Here is an 18,763-nt window from a genome sequence, read left to right on the forward strand (position 1 = left end):
GGGCCTGTTTCAGGCTGAAAACGCACAGGTCGTGCTGTTTTAGAGATGAACTCTGTGTTTTAGGCTAAAAACGCAGAGTTGAGCCTGTTTCAGGCTGAAAACGCACAGGTCATGCTGTTTTAGAGATGAACTCTGCGTTTTAGACTGAAAACACAGAGTTAAGCCTGTTTTATGCTAAAAACGCACAGGTCATGCTGTTTTAGAGATGAACTCTGCGTTTTAGGCTGAAAACGCAGAGTTGAGCCTGTTTTAGGCTGAAAACACACAGTTGGGCCGTTTTAGAGGTGAACTCTGCGTTTTAGGCTGAAAACGCAGAGTTGGGCCGTAACTCTGCGTTTTGATGTTATATCCCAAGGATAACCTCTGCGTTTTAAGGTTATAACACTGGTTCGACCTGTGCGTTTTGACTCTGAAATGCAGAGGCGAACCTTAGGCGGGCTTGGCTCCTTGAAAATATGAGAGTCGTCAGATTGTAACTCCCGATGTTGATTGTGAAGGCTGTTGAATTAGAGCTTTCATCAGTTGTCGTGAAGGTCGTCAGATTATAGCCTTCTACGTAAAAGTCCTCAAATTGTAGCCTTCTAGAAGTCGTCAGATTGTAACTTCCATCATCGGTGTTTGATGGGGGATCAACTATCTATTGTGATTTTTAGACAACCTACACCTTAGTTTTCCTTTTAATCCTTATTTTCCTTCAGAACCATGGTAGGTACGCGTGGCTATAGTAACCCGTCTGGTAGCAGTGCCCCGCCATCCGAAGTGGACTCGAACTAACTTCTAACGATAATTCAGGGATTGGTTACTAATCAGCAGCACCTGGCTGGATAGCACAGGGAGCCACAACACCAGCCTCCCCCCTCGCGCAGAGTCTGGTGTTAGGGAATTCCGATACATGCGACCCCCTTCCTTCTCTGGTGCTGAAGGACCTCTAGCAGCGGAGGAGTTCTTGAAGGTTACCGAGACCATCCTCACGGTGACCCGTATAGCCCATGCATAATAGGTAGATCTTATGGATATCCATCTCACCGATACTGATCGGATATGGTGGGCAGCTAAGAAGACCCATCTGGAGAGGCCAATCCTGTGGGAGACGTTCACAGAGCGCTTCAATAGGAAGTATTTTCTTCAGTCGACTCGGGACGAACTCCTATGTAGGTTTGTTGAGCTCAAGCAGGGAGGCTGATCAGTTGATGAGTATGAAGCCGAGTTCTCTTTCCTAAGTTGATATGCTCCTCACTTGGTTGTCGACCCTACTATTAGGAGGCATCAGTTCCAGAAGGGTCTGGATAAGTATATCAGGTTTCCTCTAGCTGGTAGAGCACTTGCGATCCATGACGCTATGCTGGATGCAGCACGTGAGATCGAGAGTGTTCAGAAGAAACCTGAAGACCCACATGTGATTCAGTGCAGGGCATCGGTAGTTCCAGCTAGGAATGTTGAGCATCCTCCTTAAAGACAGTAGCAGAATCCACAGAGGCAGCAGCATTCTCAGTATCAGCCACCCCCTCAGGTCCACCCCTATCAGCGTCCTAGAGTGCAGTATCATGGCCAGTCTTCAGTGAAGTGTACCCATTGTGGCTAAACTAGGCATACCTAGCAGGAGTGTTGCAGGCGTCTTCGTCTGTGCTATGCCTGTAGATCCCCCGATCATGTCAGTTGGAACTGTCCGCAACGACAGCAGGCTAGCTTGCCCCCACCTCCAGTTCGAGCAACTCTTCTAGCTCCACCTCGATCAGCCTCAGTAGTTCCAGCTCAGTACGAACCCTACCCTCGAGCAGAGCCTCTTCCTCCACAGCAGCAGGTTTATCAGGAAGCGCAAAGGCAGCAACCACCGCGTCAGATGTTTATGATGTCAGTTGTAGAAGCTAAGGAGAACGATCAGGTTATCACTGATAAGAATTGTTCATCTTAGTTTTATTTGCATATGAACTTCCTTATTTAGCACTACCTGATGATATCATGATAGGATTGTTTATGAGTACTAAGTTAGTTGCATTTACCTTCTCCTATAATAGGCAAAGTTCTTGTTTCTTCCGTACATGCTTTATCACTCTTTGACTCTGGAGCTTCTCATTGTTTCTTGTCTCGTCGATTTACGAGTGCCCACTCTCTTCCTATAACTCCTCTGACTACGGGCTGGAATATCAATACGGGCAGTGGTGTTTTAGTAGCATCCAGTGGTTATGAAGCATGCCCTGTGGTCATCTGCGGGAGGGAACTCTTTGCAGGCTTTCTGGTGATTGATTTGCCGAGCTTTGATGCAGTATTTGGAAAGGATTGGTTGGGGTCATTCTTTGCCACCATTGATTATTGCCGACGGAGCGTAGTATTTGAGATACTAGATCACCCGAGGTTTGAGTTCCTCAGTGGCAGCATATCGACCGAACCTGTAGAGTACAGAGCTAGACCAAAGAATGTGACGTTAGCTACAATGCAAGTGGAATGCGAGAAGCCAGTTGTAGTTCGAGAATTTGAAGATGTGTTTCCTGACGATATTTACGGATTACCACCGGATCGAGCAATTGAGTTTTCCATAGATTTGAAGCCTGAAGTTGCTCCGATCTCCAAGACCCCTTATCGTATGCCTTTGGCTGAGTTGGCCGAGCTTCGGACTCAGTTGGATGATCTTTTGTAGAAAGGCTTGATTCGACCCAGTGTATCGGTCTGGGGAGCACCTGTGTTGCTTGTGGGAAAGAAGGATGGATCCAAGCGGATGTGCATCGACTACCGGGAGTTAAATGCAGTGACAATGAAGAATAAGTATCCACTTCCCCGTATCGATGATATCTTCGACTAATTAGAAGAATCATGAGCATTTTCTAAGCTGGATTTGTGGAGTGGGTATCACCAAGTGAAGGTTAAGGATTCTAATGTCTACAAGACTACATTCCGAACGAGATATGGACATTATGAATTCTTAGTGATGTCGTTTGGTATGACTAATGCACCGGCGATATTTATGAACCTGATAAATCAGGTATTCTATGATGTACTGGACAAGTTTGTAGAGGTCTTTATTAATGATATCTTGGTGTACTCTAAGAGTGAAGCGGAGCATGCAGAGCATTTATGGTACGTGTTGAAAACCTTGAGAGAGCATCGGTTATTCGCCAAGTATAGTAAGTGCCAGTTCTGGCTAGATCATATTGCATTTCTAGGACACATGGTGTCAGGAGATAGCATATCAGTGGATCCAGAAAAGGTATTTACAGTGAAGGATTGGTCTACCCCTAAGTCGGTGTCTGGTATTAAGAGCTTCTTGGGATTAGTTGGTTACTACCGTCGCTTCATCAGAGATTTTTGGAAGATTACGAAGCCGATGACGCGACTTACAAGGAAGTATATTAAGTTTGTCTGGTATCACGCTTGTGAGCAGGCGTTTGAGGAGTTAAAGTCTCGATTGATTTCAGCCCCAGTCCTGACGATACCGGATAAGAGTGGGAACTTTGAGGTGTTTGCGACGCATCAGGTAGAGGATTGTGATACGTTCTTTAGCAGGATAGTCATGTGGTAGCATATGCTTCTCGTCAGTTGAAGAAGCATGAGCAGGATTATCCTATCCACGACTTGGAGTTGGTAGCCGTGATTTTTACCCTTAAGCTTTGGAGGCATTATCTGTTAGAAGAGCAAGTGAAGGTGTTCACTGACCACAAGAGCTTGAAGTACATATTTACTCATAAGGAGCTCAACATGAGGCAACGCCGATGGTTAGAGCTGATGGCGAATTACAACATTGACCTTCAGTACCACCCTAGCAAGGTCAATGTGGTACCAGATGCTTTGAGTCGGTTGTTGTCGATCATGACCCTTACAGCTCAGTGGAGACTTTAGCAGGAGGTGAGAGATATGAGTATAGAAGTTCTTCTTCCAAGAGTCACCACTTCTTTGATGAATCTCCAGATTCAATCGACATGGGTTGAGCGAATCAAGGATGCACAAGCAGGTGACTCATTTCTTCAGAAGTACAGAGAGTTAGCAGCGGCTGGTATTCGATCGGAATTTATTATTCATGAGGACGAATCCTTACGATTTGGGAGTCGTATCTGCGTACCAAGAGGAGATGTTCGAGAGGAGATATTACGGGGAGCTCATAGCTCCCCGTACTCTATTCACCCTGGAGATACAAAGATGTATAAGGATCTGAAGCTGAATTTTTGGTGGCGTGGTATGAAGAGAGATGTGGCTCGTAGTGTGGCTAAGTATCTTGTATGTCAGCAGGTAAAGGTAGAGCATCAGCGCATCACAGGTCTTTTATAGTCATTGCCTATTCCAGAATGGAAGTGGCACCATGTCACCATGGACTTTGTTACTGGCTTACCTCAGAGCACTAGACAAAATAACGCTGTTTGGGTGATCGTAGATCGATTAACCAAATTGGCTCACTTTATTCCTTTCCGAGTGGGATAGTCGACGGAGCATCTTGCTCAGAGATACATGGAGGTAAAATATTTATCTCTATATATTCAATGAGTTCCTTTCCCAAGAGTGTTAGTAAATCTCTAGTATTGTAGGAGATCGTGCGATTGCACAAAGTTCCAGTGTGCATCATTTCGGATCTCGATACCCGATTTACCTCAGAGTTCTGGAAGAGTTTGCAGGCGAGTTTTAGGACCAATCTCAGTTTTAGCATAGCTTATCATCCTCAGACCGATGGGCAGTTATAGAGGACCATTCAGATTTTGGAAGATATGCTTAGAGCTTGTATGCTTGACTTTCACGGGTCGTGGGAAGATCACTTGTATTTGGTGGAGTTTGCATACAACAATAGCTTCCAAGCTAGCATTTGGGATGGCCCCTTTTGCAGCATTGTATGGGAGGAAGTGTCGGTCTCCGTTGAGTTGGGACGATGTTGGTGAGCGAGAGATTTTTGGGCTGGAGTTGATTGACAAATCAGTTGATGCAGTCAGGATTATTCGGGATCGACTTTGCATAGCGCAGGACAGATTCAAGCATTGGGCAGATGCGAAGCGCCGGCACTTGAAGTTTCAGCCATGAGATCATGTGTTCCTGAAGATTTCCCCCAACCGAGGCATCATTCACTTTGGAAGGCGTGGGAAGTTGAGTCCAAGATATGTGGGACCTTTCGACGTATTAGAGAGAGTTTGAAAAGTGGCGTACAGACTTGCATTACCACCTGCCCTGGCTGGAGTGCATAACGGATTCCACGTCTCTCAGTTGCGGAAATACATCGGAGATCCGAGTCATGTTGTAGATTTCTCGGAGATTGAGGTGCGATCCGATTTGACATACGAGAAGCAACCTGTGGTGATTTTGGACCGAATAGAGAAGACCCTCCGGAACAAGATCGTCCTGCTTGTTCGTGTGATGTGGCACCCAGATTCTCCTGGATAGTCGACTTGGGAAACTGAGTCTGAGATGCTACAGCGATACCCTCATCTATTTCCTGAATCTTAGTTGTCCTATCTTGTATCTTATTTTGAATCGTCTTGTATGACTATTTTTATTTATAAATATACAATATATTTTAAACTTTATATGAGTTGAAGTGAATCTATCTTTATATTTCGTCATTGTTTAATTCCGAGGACGGAATTTGTTTTAAGAGGGGTAGGATGTAATGACCGTAAAATTTTGATATTAGTTAAAATAATTTTTAGTATTTTAAAATATGATTTTTTTTAAGATTATTTGTATTTTTCTTGATTTTCTAGAATTGTCTAAGATTTAAAAATCTGATTTTATATTTATTTAAACGATTTAGATATTTATAAATTTATTTAATGTAGTAAAATTTTTTAAAATTTATTCGTTGTGTTATCGATACTATTACGTATCATTTTGAATAATACGTTATATTATTTTTACTCTTATGTATTATTTCTTATAATACGTTATATTATTATTGCATATTATTTTGTATGATTTATTATATTATTTCTACTGTTGTATATTATCGGTGGTATTAGTACAATTGGTAAGTTTTATTGTGTAGATAATTCTTCCATAATTATTTGTTTTTAAATGTAAGAAATTATATTTTTATTAATTATTCTCATTTAATTGTATAAATTGTTGTATTATTTTTACTGTTGCATATTATCGTTGTATTAGTATAACTGGTACGTTTTATTATATAGATAATTATCCTATAACTGGTACGTTTTATTGTATAGATAATTATCCTATAATTATTTGATTTTAAATGTAAGTAATTATATTTTTTTATTAATTATTCTCGTTTAATTGTATAATTTGTTGTATTATTTCTATTATTGCATATTATCGGTTGTATTAGTATAACTGGTACGTTTTAATATGTAGATAATTTTCATATAATTATTTAATTTATTTCATAATTAATATTAATTTTAATTATTTTTTAAAACCCTAATTTCCTTTCATATATATATATATATATATATATATATATATATATATATATAGATATATAGGGAGAGGTTCTAATAAAAACCTAGAGAACTAAAAACCAATCCTAACCCTACATTCTATTTCATCCAATGGCCTAGATTTCGATGGCAGAATTGTAAATATAGACAAATTTAATACACTGCATTAATGTGAAAAGGGTAAAATTGGAACAATTCATTGCATTAATGGTGACTGATTACATTGGAACAATGATACAAATTTAATACACGTCCTTTAATACTCTCTCTTACATTAATAGTGCTACATTCTTTAATACTCTCTCTCTCTAACTCACTTCCCGATCTCTGTAAATCTCACATGAAGAACACAACAACGCATTGAATCTGGATTCACTGAATTGATCTTCAATCCAGATTCACTCCAACGAATTGAATCTGGATTCACTCCAATCGATTTGCTGCTCCACTGGATTTGTGAATCATTCTAACCATCCAAGCAGAATAAGAAACTTATGGTAAAAAACAAGCTATAAAATTTTATAACATGAAAAATTTTCACCTTTTACAGCAAAAAGTTATGATTTTTATGGTAAAAAACAAACACCTCACATAATTGAATCTGGATTCACTGCAGTGAATCGAGATTCACTGAAGTGAATCTAGATTCACTCATGCGTTTATTGAAGTAAAAACAAGCTGGATTCACTGCAGTGAATCGAGATTCACTCATGCATTTATAGAACGTGTTTGATGATTTTAAGCAAAAAGTTACAATTTTTATGGTAAAAACAAACACCTCACATAACTGAATCTGGATTCACTGCAGTGAATTCAATTATTTAGGACAGCAACTAAAACAAACCCCACAACTAAAATTCTGAACTTTAACCAATTTTAACAAAAAAACTAACAGGATTGCAATTTCTAAAATATTTTAATAGAAACCCTAAAAAAGATTGCAAATTTTGAAAGATAATCCAACAAAACAAACAACCAAGATCGAGTATAAGAGAAACCCCAAGCTAAAACAAATCCTAGAACCAAGATCGTAACTTCAACAATTACCCTAAAAAGAAACCAAAATCAAATTGAAATTAAAGAAAAATGTGACGAACCGAGGCGGTGCTCGAGCTTGAAGGAACTCTTGGCCATGGATCCCTTCTTTCTATCATCCCCAATACATGACGAGAACAAAACCATGATCAGATCAAAAGAAAATAACACCTACCAAGAATCAAATCAAACTTAGAATATAACCTACCAAGAAAATATAACACCTACCAAGAAAATAACACCTACCAAGAGAGAGGGGGCTGGTTCAAGCTTTTGGGAAATGGAGGAGAGAGAGAGAGGAGAACGTGAGAGGAGAGTTGCATGGGAAAATGGAGAACTCAATAAGAAGCATTAATTACCTCTCTTTAGTGGGCTGTTTATTTTACCTAATTACCCTTATGCAGCTTTAATCTCAGCCATTGGATGAATCTAGATCCAATTGAGAGGATTGGTTTTTAGTTTTTAGGATAGTAAAGTTTGTATTTGAACCTCTCCGTATTAGTATATATATATATATATATATGAGTATTATTATATAGTAGTATATATTATATATATAATATTGTTATATCATATATATATATATATATATACATATATATAGGGAGAGGTTCTAATAAAAACCTAGAGAACTAAAAACCAATCCTAACCCTCCAATCTATCTAATCCAATGGCCTACATTTTGATGGCAGAATTATAAATATAGACACATTTAATACACATCAGCTGTAAAAAAGGGTAAAATTAGAACAATTCACTACATTAATGGTGGTTGGCAACATTGGAAACAATTCACTACATTAATTAGAACAATTCACTACATTAATCCAACACGTCCTTTAATACTCTCTTTTACAGCACGTCCTTTAATACAACACGTCATTTAATACTCTCTGTAACTCACTTCCATCTTCTATCAAGCTTTGATCTTCCATCTTCGCATGAAGAACACATCAACAATTCATTAAAAATCATCCTAACCATCCAAGCTTTCGCTGGAGTGAATCTCCATTGAATCTGGATTATATTAAAGCTCGATTCATTGGAGTGAATCTAGATTCACTGAATTGAATCCAGATTCAGTGGACTGAACTCGTTATCAAACAATAGCAAATCTGCAAAAATAAAAAACAAAAAGAATAAGAAACTTATAGTAAAAAACAAGCTATAAAATTTTAAACCATGATAAGATTTCACATTTTACAGCAAAAAGTTACGATTTTTATGGTAAAAAACAAACACCTCACATAACTGAATCTGGATTCACTGCAGTGAATCTAGATTCACTCATGCGTTTATTTCTTCGAAATTACAGCACATGCATTTATTTCTTCAACAATTCATTAAAAACCATCCTAACCATCCAAGCTTTCGCTGGAGTGAATCTGGATTCACTCCAGTGAATCTGGATTCACTCCAGTGAATCTGGATTCACTCCAGTGAATCTGGATTCACTCCAGTGAATCTGGATTCACTCCAGTGAATCTGGATTCACTCCAGTGAATCTGGATTCACTCCAGTGAATCTGGATTCACTCCAGTGAATCTGGATTCACTCCAGTGAATCTGGATTCACTCCAGTGAATCTGGATTCACTCCAGTGAATCTGGATTCACTCCAGTGAATCTGGATTCACTCCAGTGAATCTGGATTCACTCCAGTGAATCTGGATTCACTCCAGTGAATCTGGATTCACTCCAGTGAATCTGGATTCACTCCAGTGAATCTGGATTCACTCCAGTGAATCTGGATTCACTCCAGTGAATCTGGATTCACTCCAGTGAATCTGGATTCACTCCAGTGAATCTGGATTCACTCCAGTGAATCTGGATTCACTCCAGTGAATCTGGATTCACTCCAGTGAATCTGGATTCACTCCAGTGAATCTGGATTCACTCCAGTGAATCTGGATTCACTCCAGTGAATCTGGATAATATTAAAGAATAAGAAACTTATGGTAAAAAACAAGTTATAAATTTTTAAACAAAAAGAATAAGAAACTTATGGTAGAAAACAAGCTATAAAATTTTAAACCATGAAAAGATTTCACCTTTTACAGTAAAAAATTCCTTCGAACTTACAGCACATGCATTTATTTCTTCAACAATTCATTAAAAACTATCCTAACCATCCTAGCTTTCGCTGGGAATGAATCTGGATTCACTCCAGTGAATCTGGATTCACTCCAGTGAATCTGGATTCACTCCAGTGAATCTGGATTAAATTGAAGAATAAGAAACTTATGGTAAAAAACAAGCTATAAATTTTTAAACAAAAAGAATAAGAAACTTATGGTAGAAAACAAGCTATAAAATTTTAAACCATGAAAAGATTTCACCTTTTACAGCAAAAAATTACGATTTTTATGGTAAAAAACAAACACCTCACATACTAAATCTGGATTCACTGCTGTGAATCTGGATTCACTGTAGTGAATCTAGATTCACTTATGCGTGTCTTCGTTTTTTAACTGGTTTCTTCAAAAAAAAAAACTTTCAGACTAAAAGGTAAAATATTTCACCTTTTACAACAAAAAGCTACGATCTTTAAGATTAAAACTAAAATTTTTAGATGAAAAATTAAACAAATTTCATAAACTTACCATTAAAGCGTCAAAATAATTTAACAGCCCACTGAATCATGAAGACGAAGGTTGAAGAAGACCGTGAAGACGAAGCGTCAAAATAATTTCATAAACCATGAAGACGAATGTTGAAGAAGATCGTGGATAAGGAGATGTTGAAGACAGAGAGAGTTGCTGTGGTTTTGGAGAGAGAGAGAGAGAGTTGCATGGGGAAATGGAGAACTTAATAGAGAAGCATTAATGACCTCTCTTTAGTGGGCTGCTTATTTTATCTAATTACCCTTATGCAGCTTTAATCTCAGCCATTGGATGAATCTAGATCCAATGGAGAGGATTGGTTTTTAGTTTTTAGGATAGTGAGGTTTGCATTTGAACCTCTCCCTATATATATAAGAGTATAAATATGTACATATATAAGTATATTTATATAATAGTATAAATACATATAAGAGTATAAATATATATATAAGAGTATAATAGTATAAATACATATAAGAGTATAAATATACATATAAGAGTATAATAGTATAAATATATACATATAAGAGTATATTTATATATATAAGAGTATAAATATATTTATACATATAAGAGTATAAATATACATATAAGAGTATAATAGTATAAAGACATATAAGAGTATATTTATATAATAGTATAAATACATATATTTATATAATAGTATAAATACATATAAGAGTATAAATATATATATAAGAGTATAATAGTATAAATACATATAAGAGTATAAATTTGTATAAACTTATATGTACATATATAAGTATATTTATATAATAGTATAAATACATATAAGAGTATAAATTTGTATAAACTTATATGTACATATATAAGTATATTTATATAATAGTATAAATACATATAAGAGTATAAATTTGTATAAACTTATATGTACATATATAAGTATATTTATATAATAGTATAAATACATATAAGAGTATAAATATATATTTATATATCTATACATATATATAAACATAAACTTATATGTACATATAATATAATTATATTTATATAAGAGTATAAATATATATATACTATTATATAAATATAATTTTTATGTTTTATTGTTTTTTAAAATTTTTAAAAAAATAAAAAAACAAAAAAATCCGGGCAGGCCCGGAGCCCGGCCCGGTCGGGCCCGGGCCTATAATTATATATATATATATATAATATAGTAATATATTATAATATATATATTATATATGATAATATAGTATATATATATTATTATATATATATAGTATATATAGAATCAGAAAACGGGAGGTGAGCTGGCAGCGTAGAAAATTTCCTTACGCTGCATCAGTGTCATACATGTGAGCCCCACACGGATTGTGACTCAGTAGGGGGCCTCACATTGTCATACACTTGCAGCGTAGGAAATTTCCTACGCTGCGAGCTCACCTCCGTTCCTCTCTCTCTTCTCTCCTCTCTCTCTCGTCTCTCTCTCTCTCTATATATATATATATATATTATATATATATATATTATACTATATTATATTATAGAGAGAGGTTCCTAATAAAAACCTCTGCTTAGCTTAAAACTAAAATCTCTTTCATCAGTGGCTAGGATGTAGGTCAACAGTCAACAACACATGCATTAATTACCCCATATAAACACTGTCTTAATCTTAGCATCAAACATCCAGTTGAATCCGGGATTCATTGCAGATTAAATCTGATTCACTGCCAGTGAATTCGAGATACGTTTTGATGGTAGTAATCTGGATCACTTACTGTTGAATAATTAATAGGGAGGTAATTAAGGCATGGTGCTGTTGCTTGTTTGACTGAATCCGTCAGCCATTGGCATTCCATCTAATCCAATGGATGAAGGAGACTTTTTTTAGTTTTTAGGCTAAGACCGGTTTTATTTAGAACTCATCCATATATATATATATCTATATATATATATATACATATATATATAATATATATATATTATATATATATATATATATAAGACACACACCACACACACACACACAACACGCCCCTCATATCCTCTCTCTCTCTCTCTCTCCTCTCTCTCTCTCTCTCTCTCGTTTTCGCTCTCTCCCCTTCTCTTCTCCCTGCTTCTCGTTCGTTAATCGCCGCGCCACCACTAGCGCCTCCTCACTGCCTATCACGCCCTCAAACCCACTCCTCCTCCTTCCCTGCCGACCCCTCCTTCCTCCTTCTCTTCCCCACTCTCCCCCTGTCGCCAATGCTTTCCTCCTTCTCTCCCACCCCTAACCTCCTCTCTCCGTTCCACCCTCAGCCACCAGCGCTTCCTCCACCCCCACCCGTCCTGCCCCGACCCCGACAAAATAAATCTTCCGCTCCCCGTAGATCCCCGCAACCCACCATCCTTTCACCCGTCAATCACCGTTTACTGTTTCTTGCTGTATTTTGAGAACCAATAGTAGTTCATGACTTAGGCTTTGTGCGTCATGAACTAGACTAGTGACATGTGTGAGTGCGTTGACTGAATTAGGAGGTGGACCAGAGATCTATTGTAGGTCATGTTGTTGTGAGTGCGTTGACTGAATTAGGAGGTGGACCAGAGATCTATTGTAGGTCATGTTGTTGACTTAGAAAAATAAGAAGAGTGGACTGAATTAGGAGGTGGACCAGAGATCTATTGTAGGTCATGTTGTTGACTTAGAAAAATAAGAAGAGTGAGGATGGGAAAGTCCTTGTTCATGTGATCGTATATAGCTGTTGATGTATCTTCCAGGATCGCTCCAAGATCCAGTGTAGCTTGGGGTTGGTTTGTTGGGTCAAAATGAAGCTAGTGTAGTCACTTTGGTCCGTGAATTTAACATTCACCCGAGTTTAGCTTGAGTTCGAACCATGTTGAAATCGGATTGCGTGTAGCCCTCTGACCAATCCGGTGTAGCGACGTATTGGGTGCACGTAGGGGATTTATGAACAGTTAGTTATCCGAGAATATGAACATTGACTCTATGTGAGAGATGGACCAGTGACCTGTTATTGGATGGTTAGCTGTATGACCTAGATTACCGGTCGATTATTTTTAGATTCTTCTGATCACTATCATAGTAGTGGATTGCATTTAAATTATTAGAATTTCAATGCCATGATTCTTTTATTATTATTCTTGCATTGGTCATTTGACCATTTTATTTTCTTCCATGTGGGATCTTGTCGTGTGCCATGCACGCTGATGTATACCTGTTTTCTCTGGTGTACGTCAGACTTAGGGGACAAACAGGTCCAGTTCGATGATACATCAGAGCCGGTGTATGCCCAGCCGAAGTGTCTTTCTGATGGAGTAGAAGAACAAACTGAAGCGTTGTGGTTTTCTTCTGTAGTAGTTGTGGAACATTAGAACTCTTTTACCGTACTTTTCTTTAGTTGATGATGGATTTAGTATTTTTAGCAGTACTTTTTTTTATTATGGACTATGTATTTTTATATTCCTTGTTGGACTGTTCTTGTAATAAGGGTATGTTTGACCCATATTTTTTTATGCCTAGGCTGATCTACTTTTGATGATGTGTCTATTTCTTATTCTGGGTTGTTATTATATTATTGTTATTGTGATCGGTGATCTGTGACTGATATTCTTTTGCTAGACGCTTAACGTATTAGATTGAGAAGAAAAGAAAAAGAAAGAAAAAATTTAGTGTATATTTCTTCTCAATCTAATACGTCGCGGGCTTATTCACGTTCCAATTCTCGGGTATTTGGGAAGCGGGACGTGACAAGAATATGTGCTAGTGACACATTGAGCATTCCGAGCAGGGGGATGACAATCTCGTAGAGGATTGCGGCGAGGGGGAGGAGTCACATTGGGAGAAACTGGCACAGATGTAGAGGGGACATCAATAGGAGTATCTTGTTGCAAAGGGGATGTAGTAGACCGATGTCCAGGAGGTGTGGATGAATCAAGAGCACTATCGTTGGATGCCATTAGAGTGAAGGAGGGAGTTGGATGAGCAAACGAAAGTACATGTGCCACTGGTACAGGTACAGTAGTGGAAGGTAATGAACGGGGTTGAAGAAATGAGAGATATGAATCTGAAGTAGTATAATAGGAAATATTCTCAAAGAAGGTCACATGAGACGAGCAATACGAAGCCTTCGAGTGGTAGGTTCATAACAACGACACCCCTTGTGAACAGTGCTATAGCTAAGAAATATACATCGTGTAGTGCGTGGAGATAATTTTTCTCCTTCATGAGTTGGAAGCAGGAAAATACAAACACATTCAAAAGTACGAAGAAGAGAATAGTGGAACTGAGACTTGAAAAGTTGAAAAAATGGAGAGGTGTTAGCTAATACATAAGATGGAGTAATATTGATAAGATAAACAGTAGTCAGAAGTGCTTCTGCCCAGAGGTATCGATGTACTGATGCTGATATCAGAAGAGCTCTAGTGGTGTCGAGAATGTGGCGATGTTTTCTCTCAGCAACACCATTTTGTTCATGAGTGTGTGGACAAGACTGCTGAGAGAGTGTGCCATGTGATTTTAAAATAGATTGCATTGCCGAAGAGGTATATTCATAAGCACCATCAGAGCGAAATATCTTGATACGTTTATGAAGCTGGTTGTGAATCATGCTTCAAAGAAAATCTGGATCACTCGAGATTGGTTGACACATGCATCAGCAATAGAACACGGAGCGATGGGGATACGCACGTGTCTATCTGCAGCTCCTTCAAACGCCACCAAGGTTCTCTCCAAATTTCCTCTTGTAGTGGCAACAACATCATCTCTCCGTCTTCGGGCTCTCCTACGCAAATGTCTCATTATATGAGTACTGAAATTTACATTCCCTAACCACGAAGGAACAAAATGATTGTGGGCGCGCGGTCCAAAATGCAAATCGTTCAATAAGCTCAGATAAATACACAGGTACGGGCCCAATCAGGAACATTTTGGTCATTTGACGTGAGGAAGGGACTGACTCAACAGAGTAAAGAGTCCACAAACTGGCTGGGGATATGAACATAAAGCATCCTGAGTCGAGATAGATCAAGTTCAACTGAAAGAAAAAAGAGCTAGGATCTGGGTGTGGCAGCTAACCCCACGTGACGCTTAACAGTCAACCGTGTTCCAAACTCAAAATACAAACAACTGCTCTAGCACCGCGTAGGCTGGACTCGCGGGAGTTGCAAAAATCGAGGTGACAACTTGGTCTAATCGTGACTTGTGACGAATATGTCAAAATCTCGAAATCCCCACGTTTAACGTGTTGGTGGATCTCCCTTCCGGTGCGCGCGGTACAACGTAAGGCGTCCTTAAAAATCGTAATTAAGCCAGACCCCATACGTGTAGCTACAGTATTGGCTCTGTAAGGATGATCAGCTGTAAGGGCATTTAATGAGATTGGTTTAGGGTGGTACTAGGGGCACACCCCAAACCACATCCCAAACCACACGTCCTCTCTCATATGCTACAGTATACCGGGTCCCACATGAGATTTTAAAATTTTAAAATCCCATGTGAGGCCCGGTATACAGTAGCATATGAGAGAGGTGGTGTGGTTTGAGATGTGATTGGAGGTGTGCCTCTATCATTTTCCATTGGTTTAAGGATGGCGCACATGATGATAAACAGTGGCCCACGGAGTTCATAGAGCTGATCAACAGTGGCGATATTTAATGATATTTTGACTAAAGAAGGCGTGCGTGATGATGAGCAATAATGACTCGTGGCATTCATAAAAATGACCAACAATTGCTACATTTACGGAGTTCAACTAAAAAGGAGAAGCGCGTGAAAATAAAATGTTCCTACGGAGATAGAATATTAAAAAGTGACTGTACAACGTTAAACGCTGATATGATCACTGTCCAGACTGCGCGCAGATGAATTCTTGCCAGAAGCTCAATCACAAATCTATAAATAGCCACCCCACGCCAGAAGCTCAATCACAAATCTATAAATAGCGACCTCGCCAGACAGCCTCACGCCCGCCTGCAGACCGCCGACCTCGCCTGCAGGTAGGTTTGGGCTACACCCAAATCCAACAATTTTCTCACTTGTTCAAGAAGGCAAACTCTCTATAATAAGTTCAATATTCTTCGATAAAGAAGACTCCATTCAATTTCGACTCAAGACGAACAAGCTTAATCTCTCTCCATGGTGAATATCTAAATCAATAGCAAATTGTTCTTGTGGTCAGCAGAGTCAACAATTTAGTCTCTTCTGGCACAACTCATTAGAATCAAATTTGTAATACTGTGTTGTATTTGTTTTCAAAGCAATAAGAAAAGAATGACAATTTCATCGATTTCTTTTGACTCAAAAAACAAACAATGATTAGTCTGCATTAACAAGTCTATAGCATGTTCGGATATTAATGTTAACAATGTCATTATTTCTCTCATTCCAAATTATCCAAAGGAGATGTCGATCTGATGGTTGTTTTAAGTCTAAGGTCTCCTCTTTGATTCTTGATGTCTAATTTTTATAAAGAACATGACAAGGATTAGTTTATATTTAGGAAGGTGAGAATGTTGAAAATATGAAATTCATTCTTTTTTATTTATTGCTTAAATATATCAGCATATTCATCGATGACTGAACCAACATGATCTACTTTTCTAATTAGTTTCTTTTCAAAACTATACATTGTACCTGATTTTCTCATAATCATAAATGACAAATTCAAATCTTTTTGAACATCTGATAGGTGGAAAATACACTATAAAACATAGCATTAAATTGCATCAACAAGAATAAGAAGAGAGGAAGAGAGAATTTTTAACTATGACATTATAAAATAATTATAAAGCACATGAAAATAGAATATTCATTCCTAAAAATAATTCGGTTATCTAAATCTTAATAACGAGAAATACGGGGTGTGTGTGTATAAAGGACATTTTCTCATATCTAGTTCTAATATAAAATTAAAACTTCATGAAATTGGAAGATCCACTTTTTTTATTTTTTTATTTCTAATTCCTAATTAAAAATAAAACAAAGTTTTATCTTTTTGTACATGTATATATTGAGAAAGCATATGTCCTCATGTCTACTTTTAATATAAAAGTAAAACTTCATGAAATTGGAAGATTCACTTCATTGTAATTATATTGACTAAAAAATCCATTTTTCACATTTTCCTCGTGAACATGACCAATGGAGATGTATGCAGACGGAGGCTCTGACGCAATGTGCTGTCAAACTAGTCACTAGGATGACCCCAATTTCGCACAACCATAGCCACGTTTATAGTTTACAAAAGCTCATTGAGCCTTTCAAGAAATTGCTCCGATCTTATTATGAAAGCCTACATTTCAATGATTACAACAAGAAATAGCAAGAATTCAATAAAAATTTAGAGAAACTCATGGGATTGGTAGAGAGATATGGGTAATAAGGTAATTATCCATCTATTGTTAGTCTAAAACCAACCGTAGTTTAGGAATGTTAACATTCTAACTGTCAGGAGGATTAATGTCAACATATAAAGATGAAATTGAAGACTAATATCAAAATAAAAAGATCTCAGATACTAATATTAAAATGCTAAAGGTTTAAGGGTCTAGTATCTGAAAAGCCTTTAAAATTCATTTGGAAAGCCTCTATATTACCTTTACTATCCAATCACTTCTGACTTGCCAAACTAAAAATTTAGAAGTGAAAAAAAAAGAAAAAGAAAAAAAAAACACAGGATAAAAGCATGATTTGGTAGACTGTGGGCTGAAATCAGTCTCTAGTAGGGCTGGCAATGGTACACAATTCCATTCCAACCAATTCATGTACCAACCGTACCAAATACGTTGGTATACCATCAAATTGGTACATGGTACACGGTACAGTATACCGTACCAGCTTCAAAATATGGTACGGTAGGTGGTACACATTTTCCTCTACCATGGTATACCGTACCTACCAACTTATATTATATTAAATTATTTAATATATAAATTATATATATATCCTTAAATCTCAACCATAGATTTAAGGAAGATAAATCTCAACCGTCGATTATTTAATGGCTGAGATCTGTTCATCGTATCCAACCTCTGGTGGTCTGTATATTATTGGAGTGCCAGGCTCTCGGGGATGGACTGGGCGCCTTTTGCATCCTGGATGACTGGATGGTATACATAGTTAACTATATTATAGTCTCACGTTAGTAAGTCTTAAATGTTTCTGTTTGTTTTTTATTAGTTATATAACTTCCCCCTTTGGAGGATTAAAAAAAATCCCAATGTAGTATGTTTTTTTTTCTGATTCTAGGTGCTTGCCTAGTTAGATATCTCGTAGCAGTTAATTCTTTTCTTTTGCCTTCAGTTACATCTTTGTTGTTCATAACTCATAAGTGTGTGCATGCTGGTATGTGCGCACATTAAATATTGGATAATGACCCTTTTTCATTTGTCAATGAAATTAAGCGTCTGGATTAATGTTTTATTCTATGAATACTGTATACTCCCATTAATGAAGTATTATGTTGTATAGGATAATGAGTTTCTAGTCAAGAATCTTTTGTAAAGCACATAGGAAATACATTTCTCTATAGTCGGGTATCCAAAATTAACACAAGACAACTGAAACTATCTGTAATGCAAACACACAACTACACTAACTCAAAACAAGCAAGAAAAACTTATACTATATTCAATATTATATTCAATGAGTAATTACTTAACCTGAGGACTTTGGCATGTTCAATTTATGACTTCATATTCGGTAATTTGGTCTTTGGCAGCAGGAGAATTATGCTCTTTTCAATTTTCTGCAATGGTGTTGTTGAGCTGGGCCTTTAAATTTTTGGGCCATAAAT

General features: G+C 37.4%; 1 protein-coding gene across 1 annotated transcript; it reads left to right on the plus strand.

Annotated features, from left to right (window-relative positions):
* Positions 1,010 to 2,635, plus strand: LOC109835056. The gene is made up of 2 exons (XM_020403057.1): positions 1,010 to 1,116; positions 2,158 to 2,635. The coding sequence occupies exons 1-2, from the start codon at positions 1,010 to 1,012 to the stop codon at positions 2,633 to 2,635; spliced, it is 585 nt and encodes a 194-aa protein (XP_020258646.1).

Source organism: Asparagus officinalis, chromosome 3 (genome assembly GCF_001876935.1).
Source record: "Asparagus officinalis chromosome 3, Aspof.V1, whole genome shotgun sequence".
In the NCBI taxonomy this organism is placed as follows: Eukaryota; Viridiplantae; Streptophyta; class Magnoliopsida; order Asparagales; family Asparagaceae; genus Asparagus; species Asparagus officinalis.

Bases quoted from the DNA above. Each gene is read 5' to 3' on its own strand.
- LOC109835056 (XM_020403057.1), top strand. From the start codon at position 1,010: ATGGATATCCATCTCACCGATACTGATCGGATATGGTGGGCAGCTAAG. The intron at 1,117-2,157 runs GTATTTTCTTCA...CAATACGGGCAG, and splicing joins ACAGAGCGCTTCAATAGGAA to TGGTGTTTTAGTAGCATCCA.